General features: G+C 34.1%; 1 protein-coding gene across 1 annotated transcript; it reads right to left on the reverse strand.

The window, feature by feature from the left end:
• Nucleotides 1-10,427: 10,427 nt before the first annotated feature.
• Nucleotides 10,428-13,736, reverse strand: LOC135835198 (uncharacterized). The gene is made up of 4 exons (XM_065349360.1): nt 13,578-13,736; nt 13,135-13,479; nt 11,187-11,426; nt 10,428-11,061 (listed from the first exon to the last, which is right to left on the reverse strand). Exons 1-4 carry the CDS (start codon nt 13,653-13,655, stop codon nt 10,645-10,647), a joined length of 1,080 nt encoding a protein of 359 aa, XP_065205432.1. The 5' UTR covers nt 13,656-13,736; the 3' UTR covers nt 10,428-10,644.
• Nucleotides 13,737-16,293: the final 2,557 nt, after the last annotated feature.

Raw genomic sequence — 16,293 nt, forward strand, 5'->3', positions numbered from 1 at the left:
TTATATCGATCAATTAATTCTAAGGTAATTAATAAAACATTTGAATTTATTATCTTTCAAACTTTTCGTCAACCCATCGGCAGGTTGATCAGAAGTTGAAGTATGAACTAATTCGATTAATCTAGAATCAACATACTGTTTTATAAAATGGTATCGAACATCTAGATGTTTTACACTACGATTATTGTAAAAGGCTTTGATCAGATGAGCACAATTTGCATTATCGATAAGGATAGGAATAGGTCGGACGAGAGGAAAATCGATAGCTTTAAAAAGGTAGCTGAACCAAACAAGTTCAGTTGTGAGCTTACAAAGAGACACATATTCGGCTTCTGTCGAAGATAATGTGACGATAGGTTGTTTCTTCGAACACCAAGACACAACATTTCCAAAAACCTTGACCAAATTACCAGAAATCGATTTCCTATCCCTTTCGTTTGCATAATCCGAATCACAGTAACCAACTATTGGTTCAACATCGTTAGATCGAATGTAACACAATCGTTTATTCGCAGAACCTTTGAGATACCTCAAAACATTGAGTAAATAACCAAAATGTCCATCTGTGGCACATTCTTGAAAACGACTGAACAAGGAGATCGAATAACACAAATCTGGTCTACTACCTACCATCAAATACATCAGACTACCTAACAATCGGCGATATTCATCATTTTTCTTTTCAGCTAAATCCAAATTTTCCAGAACTGAAAATAATTTCTCTTCTACAGGATAAGGAAAAGAACTACAATCGCTCATATTGAAAGAATCAAGAATACGATTTATGAGACTTGACTGACCAATAAACAACAATCCTTTCTCACGATCATAATCAATCTCAATATTTAGAAAATTTTTCATAAAACCAAGATCCTTAATTTCAAAACGATTAGACATGATTCGAATAAAATTTTCAATATCTTCTAAGTATTGACTAGCAATGAAAAAATCATCTACGAATTCGACCAAAATTATTTTGAGACCAGCCACATTACCTACATACACACAATAATCAGCTTTGACTCGAATCATTCCAATACTCATCATAAAATCATCAAACTCTTTATTCCAATTACGAGAAGCTTGACGTAAACCATACATGCCAGACTGAAGCAGTAAACATTTGACTAAATTACCATACAAGTTATGACCTATTGGAATTTTCATGTAAATAGTTTCATCGAGTGGACCATACAAAAACGCTGTAACTACATCAACATGTTTCATGTACCAACCTTTTTGAACAACAAAAGATAACAAAGTTCGAATGGTTACCAATTTAGCAACGGGAGAATGAGTTTCATGAAAATCTATGCCAGGTCTCTGTAGAAAACCTCTCGCAACTAAACGAGCTCGATACACGCCTGTAGGTTTCTTTTTGAATACCCAAGTAGAGTCAATGATACACGCATTCGTAGGCATATCAACAACCTTCCAAACATTGCGTTTTTCCATAGCTGCTAATTCGTGATTAATTGCAGCACGCCAATGATCACTCTCTGCCGAATTAATCGCAGACTCATAGGTAAGTTCAGACGACAAAGCATATACGGTCTCAGCTGATAGAGCACACAAATTTAATTCGTAATCATTTAGGTAGGTAGGTAACCTAGTTGCTCGAGTAGGACGACAGATAGGATCGGGTAAAATAGATTCAACTTTAGGTACCTGTTTATCGGATGTTTTATCGTTGGATACACTATCACCATTGTTAGAACTGGTGCTCGGAGTTGAATTATCAGGTAAAGAATTGGTACTACAAGGGGAAAGAATATCGACAGAATTTGACATGTACATGCGAGATTCATCGAAGTGTACATCACTTGAATTTATTACCTTGTTTTCCGAAAAATCAAAGAATAAATAACCATTCGGAGCATATCCAACAAAACAACATTTGCGACTTTTGTCGTCCAATTTTGATGTGCGTCTCACATCAGGTATCCTAACAAAAGCAACACAACCGAAGGTCTTCAATTTAGAACAATCAGGTGAAAAACCAAACCATAACTCAGCAGGTACTCCATTTTCTCGCGGAATACGATTCAAGGCATAAACAACAGACCTCAAGGCAAAAGGCCAAAAATTTTTACTCAAACCGGATGAACGTAAAGAAGCGCGAGCACGTTCGCACAATGTTCGATTCAAACGTTCAGATTTGCCATTACTTTCAGGCGAATAGGCAGTTGTATACTCGATAAAAATTCCTCTATCTGAACAAAAATTCTTAAATTCACCTGAGGTGTATTCGCCACCATTATCGCATCGGAGACGTTTTATTTTTCGATTGCATTGATTTTCAACTAAATTTACATAATCTTTAAATTTTTGAAACGTCTCTGATTTATTTTTCATGACAAAAACGTAAATAAATTCGCTGAATTCGTCAATAAAAGTAACGAAATATTTTTCTGGAATAGGGGAATTGGTTATTTCGCAAACATCACTATGTACCCTATAAAGCAAAGATTTGGCGTGATTTTTACCATTTCCCTGAGAAATACGAGGCCTACGAGTTTGTTTCGACACAATACAAGGATCACACCTAATAAAAGATCTCAGAATATCGTTATTGTAAATACCAGCCTTTGCAATCGAAGACATTTCACGTTCACCAGGATGACCAAACCGAAGATGCCATAAATTTGCATCTGATAAGATAGCAGGTGATGCTGATATAGGAATAGGATTAGGGCTAGGAGGAGGTGGTAGTAACACAGGTGGTTGACATAACGTAAATTTAATAATATACAATTCATTAACAGAATTAGCAATAGCGAGAATATCATTATTTGACATAATTTTGGCTTTACCATCTTTAAATAAAATACTTAGGCCTGATTTTTCGATACAGCGAACAGAGAACAAATTATGCATCAATTTAGGCACGAATAAAACATTATCAAAACGACATAAATTTCCATTTTCGGTTTTCAGAAAAATAGAACCTACTTTAGCCACATCTAAACGTCTACCTTCTTCAGCAATTCTCACTGTCATAGGCACATCAGGTACTTTTGAATTACATAAAATATCTAAATTAACCATGTGTCGAGTTGCTCCACTATCTAAGGCACCTATCACTTGATCAGAATTTGCAGGCATAATTAAATTTTCAATATTAAAATTTGCCGCCGAATTAGCTACAGTTATCATAGAAAATTGCACATCTTCACTCGTAGCTATATGCGAATTTACAATACTTCCCTGCTTGTTCTTATTTTTGAGTTTATAGCAATCTGCCTTAACATGACCTACTCTTTTACAGTAATTGCATTTTACCTTACAGGTGTTATTAGAATATGAACGATTTTTATTACCACGACCTCGACGACCTCCTCTGAACGAAGAAAAGAAAGCAGCTGATTGATTTTGCTGAGTAGATTCTGGTAACGAAGCATTTTGACTCGTTTTTGACTCATTTTGCAAACTCGTACTTGGTTTAACAGCAGAATTCTGAGGTACTTTAAAATCCTTTAGTTTGGCGGAAACAGAATCCCAATCCAAATCTGAATCTGAGTTTTCGATGGGCATGGTGACGTGCATGTATTCTGGAGGAAACGACTTGGCTAGTTTTATGATTGTACGACGCTGATTTATGGGCACATTTAAACCAAGCAACTGATTGTAGATCGAACGATATTTTGAGATATAAAGGCACACGTCATCGCCTAATGAAAATCGCATCTCGCTTAATTTAGTCTCCAATTCAATGACTCGTTGGTCAGTTTTATGGGAAAAATTTGCCTTTAAAGAATCCCAGGCATTTTTGGCATATTTGGAACCTTGGATTATATGAAGAAGATCGTCATCCATGTGACTAACAATAGCATAGTAAGCCGAATCGTTGGACTTTTTCCAGGTATCCGTCAGAGCATTTCCAGTTGGAACGGGATCGTCTATACAGGACTTGATGCCTAGCTTGGTAAAATATATTTCCATTCGGAATTTCCAAATCTCGTAATTTTGACCATTTAGTTTCTTGATTCCGCTTTTATTGGTTTCTTCCTCCATAACAGCGAAAAAAAAATTTTTAAAAAATCGCGAAAACAACACCGAATCGTAACATAAACTTAGGCAACGAAACAACATGCCAAAAATTGGCCAAAGCGCGAAAAAAGACCCATAACCTGTTAAATAAACTACGCAAGGTAACAGTAACAACGTATATTAATCATCTCATAAGTCGTCGAGAAGTCTACGCTTCTCAAATACGATCGACAATCAGTGTTGCCACTTGATAACTAGATAATTGCATAACAGTAGGTACATTACATACTTACTATGTGTGTATATTTACAGATAATCTGATCATCAAAATTGAAAAATAAATAAAATACCAGATTTTATCATTCGGTAATCGTACCTTAATTTTAATCTCAGTGGCTTTGGCCCGAATTTTCCGTAGGAGGGGCAAAACCAGTTTTTAGGCGTGAAAAATCTTTTTGAAAACCTTTTATGATGTCTAATGACTAATGACTTTATGAAAATGAAGAGTAATGATATTTTTTGAAAAAAATTTACCTAAAATACGAAAAATCGTCCATTTTGTAAATTTTATTTCGAATTTTCGCTCGTTAGGATGGGGCGATCGCCTTCTTCGCCCTCCTGCCCTTGGCTATGCCACTGGTATTAGAGACTAATCGCAGCGATAAACGAGCATTTTCAGAAATCATATACGCCATTTTCCGCCAGGCTTATCTCATAATTTTTCAAATGAAGAATCTTGACTTATACAAAATTGCTAGCTTCCAAAAGTAATCAAAAAATTCTCAAAAGTTGTTTTTTTTTTAGATTTTTGGTGATTTTTTGAAAATAAAATTTTAGTTCTAAAAATGGGGAAAAACCAATACTTTACCGAATTGACCCGTAAGGTTTAAATTTGGTACTTACTATAATTCAGATGTCCCAAATTAATTAGAAACGGTTTTAAAGTAAGTAAACCATTTTGAAAAATTCTGGAGTCTCTAAATCGAATAATGGTGCGGTTTCAGTACCTATTTTAAAAATTCCAGATTTTCAAAAAGTGCCACGAAAACCGTCCAAAATTAACTTCTGCGATTGGTACTTATTTGGCAAAAACTTGACCAATTACAAACGATTTTTCCAGAATCGGATTCTGTCATTTCTAAGTCCAAGAGCTATACCACTGCGATTGGGCCGAAATAACTGAAAGCTGGGGATGGTCTCAAAAGTTAGTATACATACCCCTATTTTGAAAGCACTTGGTCTGCCGATCCGCAGCTGCTGCTTTAAAGCTCAGTGAAAGCTCGAAAGTTCAAAATTTTTCTAAACTTTCAGCTGAGAAAACTGATGGCTAAAATAGGTGCCTAATTATAGCATTTTTCGCGCTGAATCCGAATATATCGGTCTGCCGACCCATAAGTGCCGCCAAAGCCCCGCCAGACTGGGTCAAAATGGGAGCAAATTTGACAAATTTCATGTTTTTGGGATAAATTCACATAAAAAGCTACAAAATCGGGTTGAAAATTATTTTCAAGCAGTTGAACGGAATGCTCTATGGCTAAGATGATTCTTATGCACCGAAATTTTTCAAAATTTTCAGTTTTTGGGGGGTGGGGCGTGAGGGGAACATTTATGAATTCAGCAAATATGGCCTTGTGATACATTAAAATATATATTTTGTGACCGTATTGTCCTCCAATGTGAAAAATATTGCCATAATTGAATTCTACGATCCAAAAAACATATTTATTTTGATATATCACAAGGCCATATTTGCTGAATTCATAAATACTCCCCTCACGCCCCACCCCCCAAAAACTGAAAATTTTTAAAAATTTCGGTGCATAAGAATCATCTTAGCCATAGAGCATTCCGTTAAACTGTTTGAAAATAATTTTTAACCCGATTTTGTAGCTTTTTATGAGAATTTAGCCCAAAAACATGAAATTTGTCAAATTTGCTCCCATTTTGACCCAGTCTGGCGGGGCTTTGGCGGCCTTTATGGGTCGGCAGACCGATATATTCGGATTCAGCGCGAAAAATTCTATAATTATAGGCACCTATTTTAGCCATCAGTTTTCTCAGCTGAAAGTTCAGAAAAATTTTGAACTTTCGAGCTTTCACTGAGCTTTAGAGCAGCAGCTGCGGATCGGCAGACCAAGTGCTTTTAAAATAGGGGTATGTATACTAACTTTTGAGACCATCCCCAGCTTTCAGTTATTTCGGCCCTATCGCAGTGGTATAGCTCTTGGACTATATTTTTCAACTTATGAAATCGCTGGAGAATTACTCGCGTACTCGGTTCCGATTCTAAACCAGCAAAAAATATCGTTTAAGTGAAACAGAAAATGTTCAATTAAGTGATGCTGATTTATTTTGATTTCCCCAGATGTCCTAATGATCGATGTGTCACAATTGTTTAAAATCAAGGTAAGCGAAATGTGGAAAATTTTTACAACGGTGCATTAATCTCATACTTGAAGATGATGAGAAACAACGAAGAATTCCGCGTAAAATTTGACTTACCTATAATGGAACGATTTTTTTTTTTCAATTTAAAAGTCAAAAATCGTGAAATGGACGATGGGGGGGGGGGGTAGGTTCACAGAAATAGGGGAGAAAGAAATGTGCGTACAACCTGAATTCATGTAGGATATTTCTGCTGTCCAAACGAATAATTAAGGGTCTTGCGAGAATTTGAATTTTACAAAAATGTTCAAAAATCGCATAAACTAATATAAAAGTTGAATGGTCAGTTATTTATTATTCCCAAATACCCGTATTTCTAGTCACATTCTAATTTCACTTACATTTAACAGCTTAATTTGGAAATGAATGGAGAAAGTATTATTTTTTGGAAGGGGGATGAGGATTCCATACTTTGATGTCAAAAAATACATCTTTTGGGAGTTTCAAAAGAGATCTTCAAGACACGATGATACGGAGTAGAAATTCCCAGAATTGTAATATAGCTACCCAATTGCTTATTTCAAAATTCTAAGGCATTTCAGGGTGTCTAACACTCCTATTTATCCTATTTATCCTACTGAAGTCCTTTTTTTTGCCTATGACACTTTTTCAACAATTTTATCCAAAAGTCCTTTTTTTTTCAAAATGACTTTTTCAGATTTTCAATTTTATCCCTTTTTCCCGGAATTTTGAACTTGTAGAAAAGGGCTCATTTGTCGACTTTTTTAGAACTTGAATCACACGTTTTGGTGAGCTTCTGCCCTCGCTTCGCTCGGGCTATTTGCTCTTCTTTTTCCGAATTCGTGACTTATTGTTCAAATTCAAGAAATGTTCAAAGTTTGAATCAGAAAAATAAACTCCTTCTTCCTTACAGATTTTTTTTTTACTTCTCAGCAAAACGTCGGCATTGAAGGAAATGAAATTGTTGACACCTATGCAAAATCAGCCACTATCCCCCCTCCCTTCACCATTTTCACCCCTGATGATATAAAATCCTTCTTCAAACAAAATACTCACTCTAAATGGCAAAATTTCTGGTCATCACAGACATCAAACAAACTCTTTCAACACAAAAAAACAATCTACCCCTGGAAAAACCTTAACCACCTAAACAGAAGAGAAGAAATAATTATAACCCGTCTAAGAATAGGTCACTCTAAAATCACACACAATCATCTCTATCAAAAAATTCCGAAACCCCCCTGTCAATTCTGTGAAAATGAACCTATATCCATCCAACATTTACTATTCACCTGTCCTAAACTACAGCAAACAAGACTATCTCTCCAAATAGACCCAAATTCAGTGACCATTCCGGATAACCCTTCTGAAATCCAAAAATTTATAACCCTACTTAAAAGCACCGACCTGATAAACCGAATCTAAACCCTTCTAGCCACGGGTGTAATAATCGTGCAATTATAAACACCCAAAAAAAAAAAAAAATGAAATTTTGAAATCAAAACTTTTAGCCTTGCTTCGCACGAGTTTGTTTGCTTTTCTTTTTCAAGTTTGAATTTTTTCTTTTTTTTTTTTTTTTTGAATTGGAGTTTTGAATAATCATTTAAATTTTAAGATTTTGTAGCAAAATATATAGGTAGCTTATTACACAAAAAAACATAATTTTCATACCTCTCAAAATACTGAATTTCTAAGGCTTTTACCCTCGCTTCGCTCGTGCCCTTAGCTTTTCTTTTTCCATTTTTAAATTTTCAAAAAACAAATCATAATTCAAATTTTAAAATTTTGAAGCAAAACACGAATAATTCGTCACGCATACAAACATCGTTTTTGTATCTCTTGAACTCAAAATGATGATTTTAGAGGACTTTTGCCCTCGCTTTGCTCGGGACCGTTAGCTTTTTTTTCGGATTTTAAATTTTCAAAAAAATAATTATTCGAATTTCAAAATTTTGAAGCAAAATAATATATGTATGTACTTAGTAACTCATCACACAAGATGACATAATTTTTTATATCTCCCAAAATACCTTCTAATTTTTGAGAGCTTTCGCCCTCGCTTCGCCAGGGCCAGTTTGTTTCTCTTTTCCTTAATTAATAATAAATTCCGAACTTGAAGAAGGAGGATCTCGCCCACTCCCCCTCTCAAAAAATCCCAAGTGTTCAAAAACTGTCCTGTCAAGAGTCCTGCTAAAGTTCCTTTGGCTAAAAACTTGAATGAAAATTTTGAACCTCCCACCTTGAAAAAATTTTTGCAGCCCCCCCCCCCACCTCAAAAAATTCCATAAGTGCTCGAAAAATGACCAGCTGAAAGTCCTACTAAAACTCCTTTTTAAGTCCTTTTTTTTCATTTTGAAATTTTGTTAGACACCCTGCATTTTTTTGGAATATTCGAGTCTAAAGAACATGCTTTTTCCCTTGTGTGGAAAAAGTCTGTCAGAACGTGTTGATAATATTTTATAGAAATGAGATTTCCTGAGTTGTTGTCCAATCGTACATTTTTCGGAATTTCAAAGCATTTTTCTAGATAATTGGGCCCTTGACAGTTTTCTCATTTCATCGGAACGTATCCCAACTGGCAGTAAATTTTTCAAAGCAAACAAAACTAAATTGAAAGAGCGTACAAAATTTCAAGAGCTATAATAGATTTTTCAATTTTTAGTGAATTTTTGAAAATCAAATTTGAGTTTTTAAAACAAAGCAAAAAAATCAAAATTTTAATAAACCGACGTAGAAATTCAAAATTTGTAATGTACCGTATTTTTAACCCCCTTTCTCCAAATCGATTGAAAGTGGTTTCGAATCGCTTTTTGGACGATTCTTATGACGTTTTTTGAAAATCTGGAATTTCCAGAATACGGTGGGAGGCTCCAGAATGAGTTGAAATCACCTTCAATCGATTAAGCATTTTGAAATTAGAGCATAACGTAAATAAGCGGTCCAACTTCATCTTCAGATGAAATTTTGTGGAATTTTCAACTTTAAAAAATCTGCTGGAGGCTACAGAATTGAAACCGTTTCCAATTTGTATTTGGGACATCTGAATTAAGAGTATATTACTTATACGTAACGAATTTCAACCTTTTGGATCAATTCGATGAAATTTTGGGTTTTCCATTTTTGGAACTAGAATTTAATTTTTGAATATTCGCCAAAAATTGAAGACGTCATAACAAAAAGGGGTATATATGACACATATGTCCTTTTTGAGACGAATCCATATTGTTATTCTTCAGACCTTCCTCTATCATATGAGACCACCCCACTTCACAAAGTCGAAAAACCAGTGAGATATCGCCATTTTAAAACTGCGAAGTCGATTAAAAATTTACTTTTTCAGAGATAATGGGTTACTCATGGTCGATTTTGTGTTGTCAACCATTATTTACCTGGTTTAAATCCAAAAATTTGCTCAAAAACATTTTTAAATCAATAAAAAAAAATTGGCCAAAAAAACTTGTCTTTTTTGTTTGTTTTTTTTTTTACTCAACATAGCGATCTTTTTTCAGAGAAAATGGGTTACTCATGGTCGATTTTGTGTTATCAACCATTATTTACCTGGTTTAAATCCAAAAATTTGCTCAAAAATATTTTTAAATCAAAAAAAAATTGGCCAATTTTTCGCTTCAAAAAGGACATATAATTAAAAATGTTTGAGCGCTTACCTCTAACACACAGTTTCCTCCAGACTGATGATGCATAGCATTTCATATAGTTAGATAGTGGGAAAATAAGATAAAATCGTCACCATGTTCAAATATGCACATTTCTAAACTTCACAAGCATTCAAACTTTCAAACAGTTTTTTCTCAAAATACAACTTTCACACATATGTCCTTTTTGCTATGACATCTTCAATTGAAAAAAAAAACTTGAGATTTTTTTGATTAATTTTGGAAGCAAGCAAATTCCTCATTTGAAAAATTATGAGGAAAGCCTGGCGAAAAATAGAGCATGATTATTAAAAATGCTTGTTTATCGCAGTCAGTCGCTATACTAAGATTAAAATTTAAGTAATGATTAACTAATGATAAGATCTCGTATTTTATTTATTTTTTAATTTTGATGATCAGGTCATCTCTAAATAATATGCACAACAAACTAATTCTTAAATACATATAAACTTACTTAAGTACCTAATCTAAAATCCTTAATTTAATATTTAATAACTTAAAATTTAACATGATCGAAAAAGAAAAGGAATTTGAAACTAACGAGTAGGCTACGAATATTTTTATTGCAGTTTAATTAATTTTTAATTATAAACCTCCCTCTCACTACGTGAGCGATGCTCTCAAGCGGAGGTGGGGGCGTGTCTTCCATAATTTCGTCAACTTTTTTATAATTTGGTTGATCTAACGTTTTCATCAAGACTTCTCTGCCAATTTTATCGCCTTTCTTGTCGCATTCTCGGGCTTTATTTCCAATAACGTTAATTTCGGCGATAGATTTACAAAACAGGGGCAACGACATACCCTTTTTTCCAATATTCTCGATCAGTTTCCTACTTTCAGGCAGATTCATTTTGGGTAATCTATCCATCCAGAAGTTGTATATTTCGCGTATTTCTTTAACGTCTTTTTCGTCGAATAAAAACATTTGGGAATTCGATTCTGGGGCCGATGTCGTGCTACTGCGTTCTTTTTCAGCTGCTTGAATAAAATTCTATTTGGAAAAAAAAGAGAGAGAATTAATTGAAAGGCTTTGAAAACGATAAAATCAAATACGAGTATGCATGATTGTGTGTATTGCCTGTATGGCTGTTGAAGGAAAATTAAGGATTCACTTACGATTCTCTTGCGGACTTCGACGCTATCTCGATCTACCGTTTTCTTGCGTTCGTTTATCACATTCTGCATTGTCTGGAGTGTTTTCAACTGATCGCCTATCGTGCTTTTTAAGCTCTTTGCAAAGTGAGACAAAATCGTGTCGATGTTTTCCAACGCAGCTTTCGCTTCGTCGCGTTTTTTTGACTCGACTTGAAGCCACATGCTTTCGTAGTGTCGGATGATGTCGGGATCTTGGGTATTCTGTTTTGAGAATTTGAACAAAAAGCATTTTAATCAGAATATTGGTCGAATTTGTGTCATTGCTTCAAATTAAATGCCCCAGTGAAAAAGCTAGATGGGTCATTCCACGTCAATTGGACTAAAAAGTGGTAGGGGGGTTCGGCGATTTTTTTGAAATTTTTCCTGTGGAAAGACCTTCCGAAGGGATGACCAATGGTGCAAATCGCAGCCCTCTAGCCCGTTTTTAAAGGCAGCCAGGGGGTGTCAAAGTTTTCAGTAAACCTAAAACATCCATTTCAGCAGTGGATTACTCGATAACCGCGACACCTACCAAAATGGAATATTTTCCTATAGTTAGGAGTTTTGAAAGGCTTTTTGATATCATAAAAATCAGTGTTGCCACTTTTTTTCGTTCGAAAAATTAGCTCGAAAAGTTTCGAAACGTAGTTTTCATATCGTCCCGACTCCCAAAAATTCTGAAAAAAATATATTATAGACAACTTTTCATGCTGAACAACATATTAAAAAATTAGGATTGTAACATGTTGCAAAGTTGATTTTAAAAAATTTAAAGTTTGTGAAAAAATGCGATTTTTTGATTTAAAACATGAAAAACAGTTTTGATAGGCGAAGTTGGCCCATCTGACTCCTATTTTTACGTATCTGTTGAAAAAGTCGAAAAAACCCTTTTACTCGATGAAATAAACTCCTCTCAAAAAAATCAAAATTCGAAAAAATTGAATTTTCAATTTCAAACATCAAAAAAAGTTTAAATTTATTCAGGTGTCTTATTTTGACCTCTTTCTGACGTATTTCATGAAAAAGTTTATAAATATTACACTCACAACAAAAAAATAAAAATTCGTTCACTTTTTGAATCTTTTCGAATTTTGCTTTTTTTTGTGAGAAGTTCATTTCATCGAGTAAAAGGGTTTTTCCAACTTTTTCAACAGATACGTAGAAATAGGAGTCAAATGGGTCAACTTCACCTATCAAAACCTTTTTTTATATTTTAAATCGAAAAATCTCATTTTTTCGCAAACTTTAAATTTTTTAAAATCAACTTTGCAACATGTTACCATCCTAATTTTTTAATATGTTGTTCAGCATGAAAAGTTGTCCATAACATATTTTTTTCAGAATTTTTGAGAGTCGGGACGATATGAAAACTACGTTTCGAAACTTTTCGAGCTAATTTTTTGTACGAAAAAAAGTGGCAACACTGATTTTTATTATATCACCAAAAATCTTTTCAAACCCCCTAACTATGGGAAAATGTTCCATTTTGGTAGGTGTCGCGGTTATCGAGTAATCCACTGCTGAAATGGATGATGTTTTAGGTTCACTGAAAACTTTGACACTCCCTGGCTGCCTTTAAAAATGGTCTAGAGGGCTGCGATTTGCACCATTGGTCATCCCTTCGGAAGGTCTTTCCACAGGAAAAATTTCAAAAAAACCGCCAAACCCCCCTACCACTTTTTGGTCCCATTGACGTGGAATGACCCAGATACCTATTTGAAAAAGTCAAGATGAGGTGAAATGTAATAATGATTAAAATTCGTGATATAAATTTTCAAAATAGGCTTTCAGATTCCTTAGCTAAAAAAATATCAGGTACCTAGCTGCCTTCCTAGCAGATGCAGAGTATCAACATTGTCCCAAATTCATCTCTTCCCTCTTCTCCCAACGTCTCCTTCGCACCAAAAAAAAAGTATTATAATGTACTCACTATTGTTTTTTTCCTTTTTTCTATGAGCTGATCTAATGCCTTCCGTCCTTCTTCGATAACTTTGCGGAATTTATTGATAGCCGTCAAGGCGTCGTTTTCGAAATTCGGTATTTTCGTCAAGTCTTGGAGCATGTCATGTTCAATTTTGCGTTCGTCAGTTTGCAGTTCTGATACAGTCAAGAGATGGTTGAGGAAATTTTTCATCAGTGCACGTTGTTCATCTGGTTTCAACTGCTGAATATCCTTTAATAACTTCGAATTCGATTGTTCTTCTTCTTCGCTGCTACTGCTACTACTACTGCTGCTGCTACTGCTGCTAGTTTCTTCAGATGTATCGAAGGAAAACTAAATTTTAAAAGAAAAAAACATAGGTAAACATTCAAAATATGCAGCAATAGGATTTCTTATACTAAGCAAGCACTACATTGTTGGAATTTACTTACCAAAACACGTGCGCTGGTTTGGGATAAAAGTACAAAAGTACAAACCAAAAATATCGTATTGAATTGTATTCGAATCATGATGTTGTTCTTACTCGACCAAAGTTCAAAAGTACACTGAATGTAAAAAACGTCTCGAAGAATTTGCTTTTGGATATTTATACTGGGTATGAAATAGTTGGTATATTCGAGAAATTATTTTTATCTCGTATTTTTTAATTATGACTTTTAATCTTATTGGCTGAGAAAAAAACCTGCTAATTAATTTCGAATTTTCTCAGATTAGTACTTAATTACGAGAAAATTCTAGGTAGTTTCCTTTTTAGAGTTTTGCGCGCGGCGCGAAAAAACTCTAATGTAGGTAATCACTTTTTCGTCGTCGTCTTTTTCCAAATTAAAAATGAATTATTGTAGATCTACAAAATAATCAAACTTCGGTAGATTTCACTTGTTTTTTAATTAGAATGTTAAAGACGAGTTCTTGCTCCAAATACATCTCCAAAGCTAAAAAAATTCTCAAAATATTTATGGAAAATAAATACAAGCGAAGTTTCATTTTATGGTGAAAACATTTTTTATTGATCTGCATCATCTAAGACAGCAATAATTTTCACAAAATTTGATTACGAAAAACTTACTGTTTATTTTGTTTTTGTCAACATTGAAATACATAACAACGCTTTCTTTCTGCCATTGTTTTGTAATAAACCATTTCTTTTAGAGAAAGTCGATGATGTTTCACTAAATGAAAATTTCATTCTATAGAATTTTGTTTGTAAGAATTTTTATTGTTTTTTTTTTTAGTAAGTTACAAAAAAAAATACGATTGGCATTAAAACGTATTCCAATAAATTCAAACCCTTCGTCGTAAGATGGGGCAGTTGAGTTGAGTTGACGAAACTATAATTATAATTATCAATTACCTATTATTCAAAAAAGGGAGGTTTCAGTACTTTGTAAATCAATTTAAAAACCGCAAATACTCCCTTGTAATCAGCGATTCTCTGATGGCTTGTTTTGAGATATGACGATATCGATAATTTCCTAGGTAAAAATTTATTTTTCAATCCCCCTCTCCTCGGCGTTCTCGAAGACTTCATTTTTTGAGAACTTTTATCAGCGAAAGAGCTTTATTAATCATTATCTGCGTATTTATCTTGAAAAATTCTGACAAATATTCGAAACACTTTTCTAGAAAGTTCGATGATATCGTATTATCTCGCGAATAATTCATATTTCATGTTTGGTAAAATTGAATACAGAAAAATATTCAGGAAAAAAAAATAAGAAAATTCAGTGTAGGTAAATGAATTATTACATTATGAATTATTATAGGATTCTAAAAGAGTTGTCGACGAAATAGATTATATTCGAATGAGATGTTATTTTTATCATTGCAATCTTTGTTATTATTTTTTCAATGTCATACCAGAGTACCAGAGATGGGGTGATTCGAATCGCGGAAATGAATCGCAGATCAATTTTGAATCGGATTCAAAATAAAAATGAATCGTGAAAACTGAATTCGATTCGCAACTGTAGTAGTTGAATCGCAGTGTCGCGATTCGATTTTTTGCGATTCACCAATTTTTCCTATATTTTCTCTTCAAAAAGTGTTTTTGTGATGCAACTCTCTTATCAGTTTTTTTTGAGCCCTGAGCACTGTTCGTCTTGAAAATTGAAAACATCAAATTTTCAGCTATACTATAGCATGAAATCGATTACAAGTAGATTTCAGGTCGTTATGGAGCCTCCAGTGACCTTTTGGAAGTTACTGGAGCCTCTAGCAGATTTTTCATTTTCAGTACTCGAAATTTCCATAAAATTTTACCAAACAGAGTTGGAAATCCAAAATAATATTAACTCTGCACTCCAATTTTAACGCGCTTTCAAGTCTATTGCAGGTGTTTTAAGTGATTTTGGAGCCTCCAGCAACTTTTTGAAAATTTATAGGGCTCCGAACGAATTTTAGAAACTTGAAATTTCCACAAAATTTCATAAAATGGAGTTAGACTTTGCAAACCAATTTCAATACGCTTTGAAGTCGACTGCAGGTGGTTTTAAATCATTTTGAAGCTTCCAGCCACTTTTTGGACTATCGTGGTCGATAAGATAACAGTTATTTTTTTCAAAATCTGTATGATTATTCATCCAGTCTAAAACATATTTTTAGATTTTTTTCATTGATTTCATACTTCTTTGAAAATTTGAAAAATTTTGAATTCTGAGACGAATTTCAATTTGCAGGCAGTTTCAATTTCATTTGAAAACTTCCATTTTTCAAAAAATTCCACCAAATCTGTCCGAAATATTTTATGATTTTATTTTATGTCAAATTTTCATTTCAGGTCAGCAGTGAAGCAAAAATAGCAACATTGAATCGCGAATCGCGATTTTTGAATCACAAGTCCATTGAATCCGATTCATTTTTTTTTGTGAATCGCCACATCTCTGCAACGTAGGTACTACAAATGTTGCTCATTCCATATCAGCTCGAACAAAATTGAACTTGGACCCACTGAATCTGAGTCCGCTCAAATTTTTTCTAAGGTTCTCCCAGATAGTCTAATAAAATAAAAGCACAATCATATTCGTTCTAAGTCTTAAGGGGCAAGGGAGCGAACCTCCGGATGTTCACGCATATGGACGGCTTTTTGCAAGGTCCCTTAGGTCCGTCCTTCATGAGCATATCAGGTGTCCTAGGAAATCAGGTCCAGGA

This window comes from Planococcus citri, chromosome 2 (assembly GCF_950023065.1).
Source record: "Planococcus citri chromosome 2, ihPlaCitr1.1, whole genome shotgun sequence".
Lineage (NCBI taxonomy): Eukaryota > Metazoa > Arthropoda > Insecta > Hemiptera > Pseudococcidae > Planococcus > Planococcus citri.

Excerpts from the sequence above, each read along its gene's own strand:
- LOC135835198 (XM_065349360.1), bottom strand. The coding sequence starts at position 13,655 with ATGATTCGAATACAATTCAATACGATATTTTTGGTTTGTACTTTTGTA. Across the intron at positions 11,427-13,134 it reads AAAAAAGGAAAAAAACAATA|AATACCCAAGATCCCGACAT; the intron begins GTGAGTACATTA and ends TTCTCAAAACAG. Across the intron at positions 11,062-11,186 it reads TCGAAGTCCGCAAGAGAATC|AATTTTATTCAAGCAGCTGA; the intron begins GTAAGTGAATCC and ends TTTTCCAAATAG.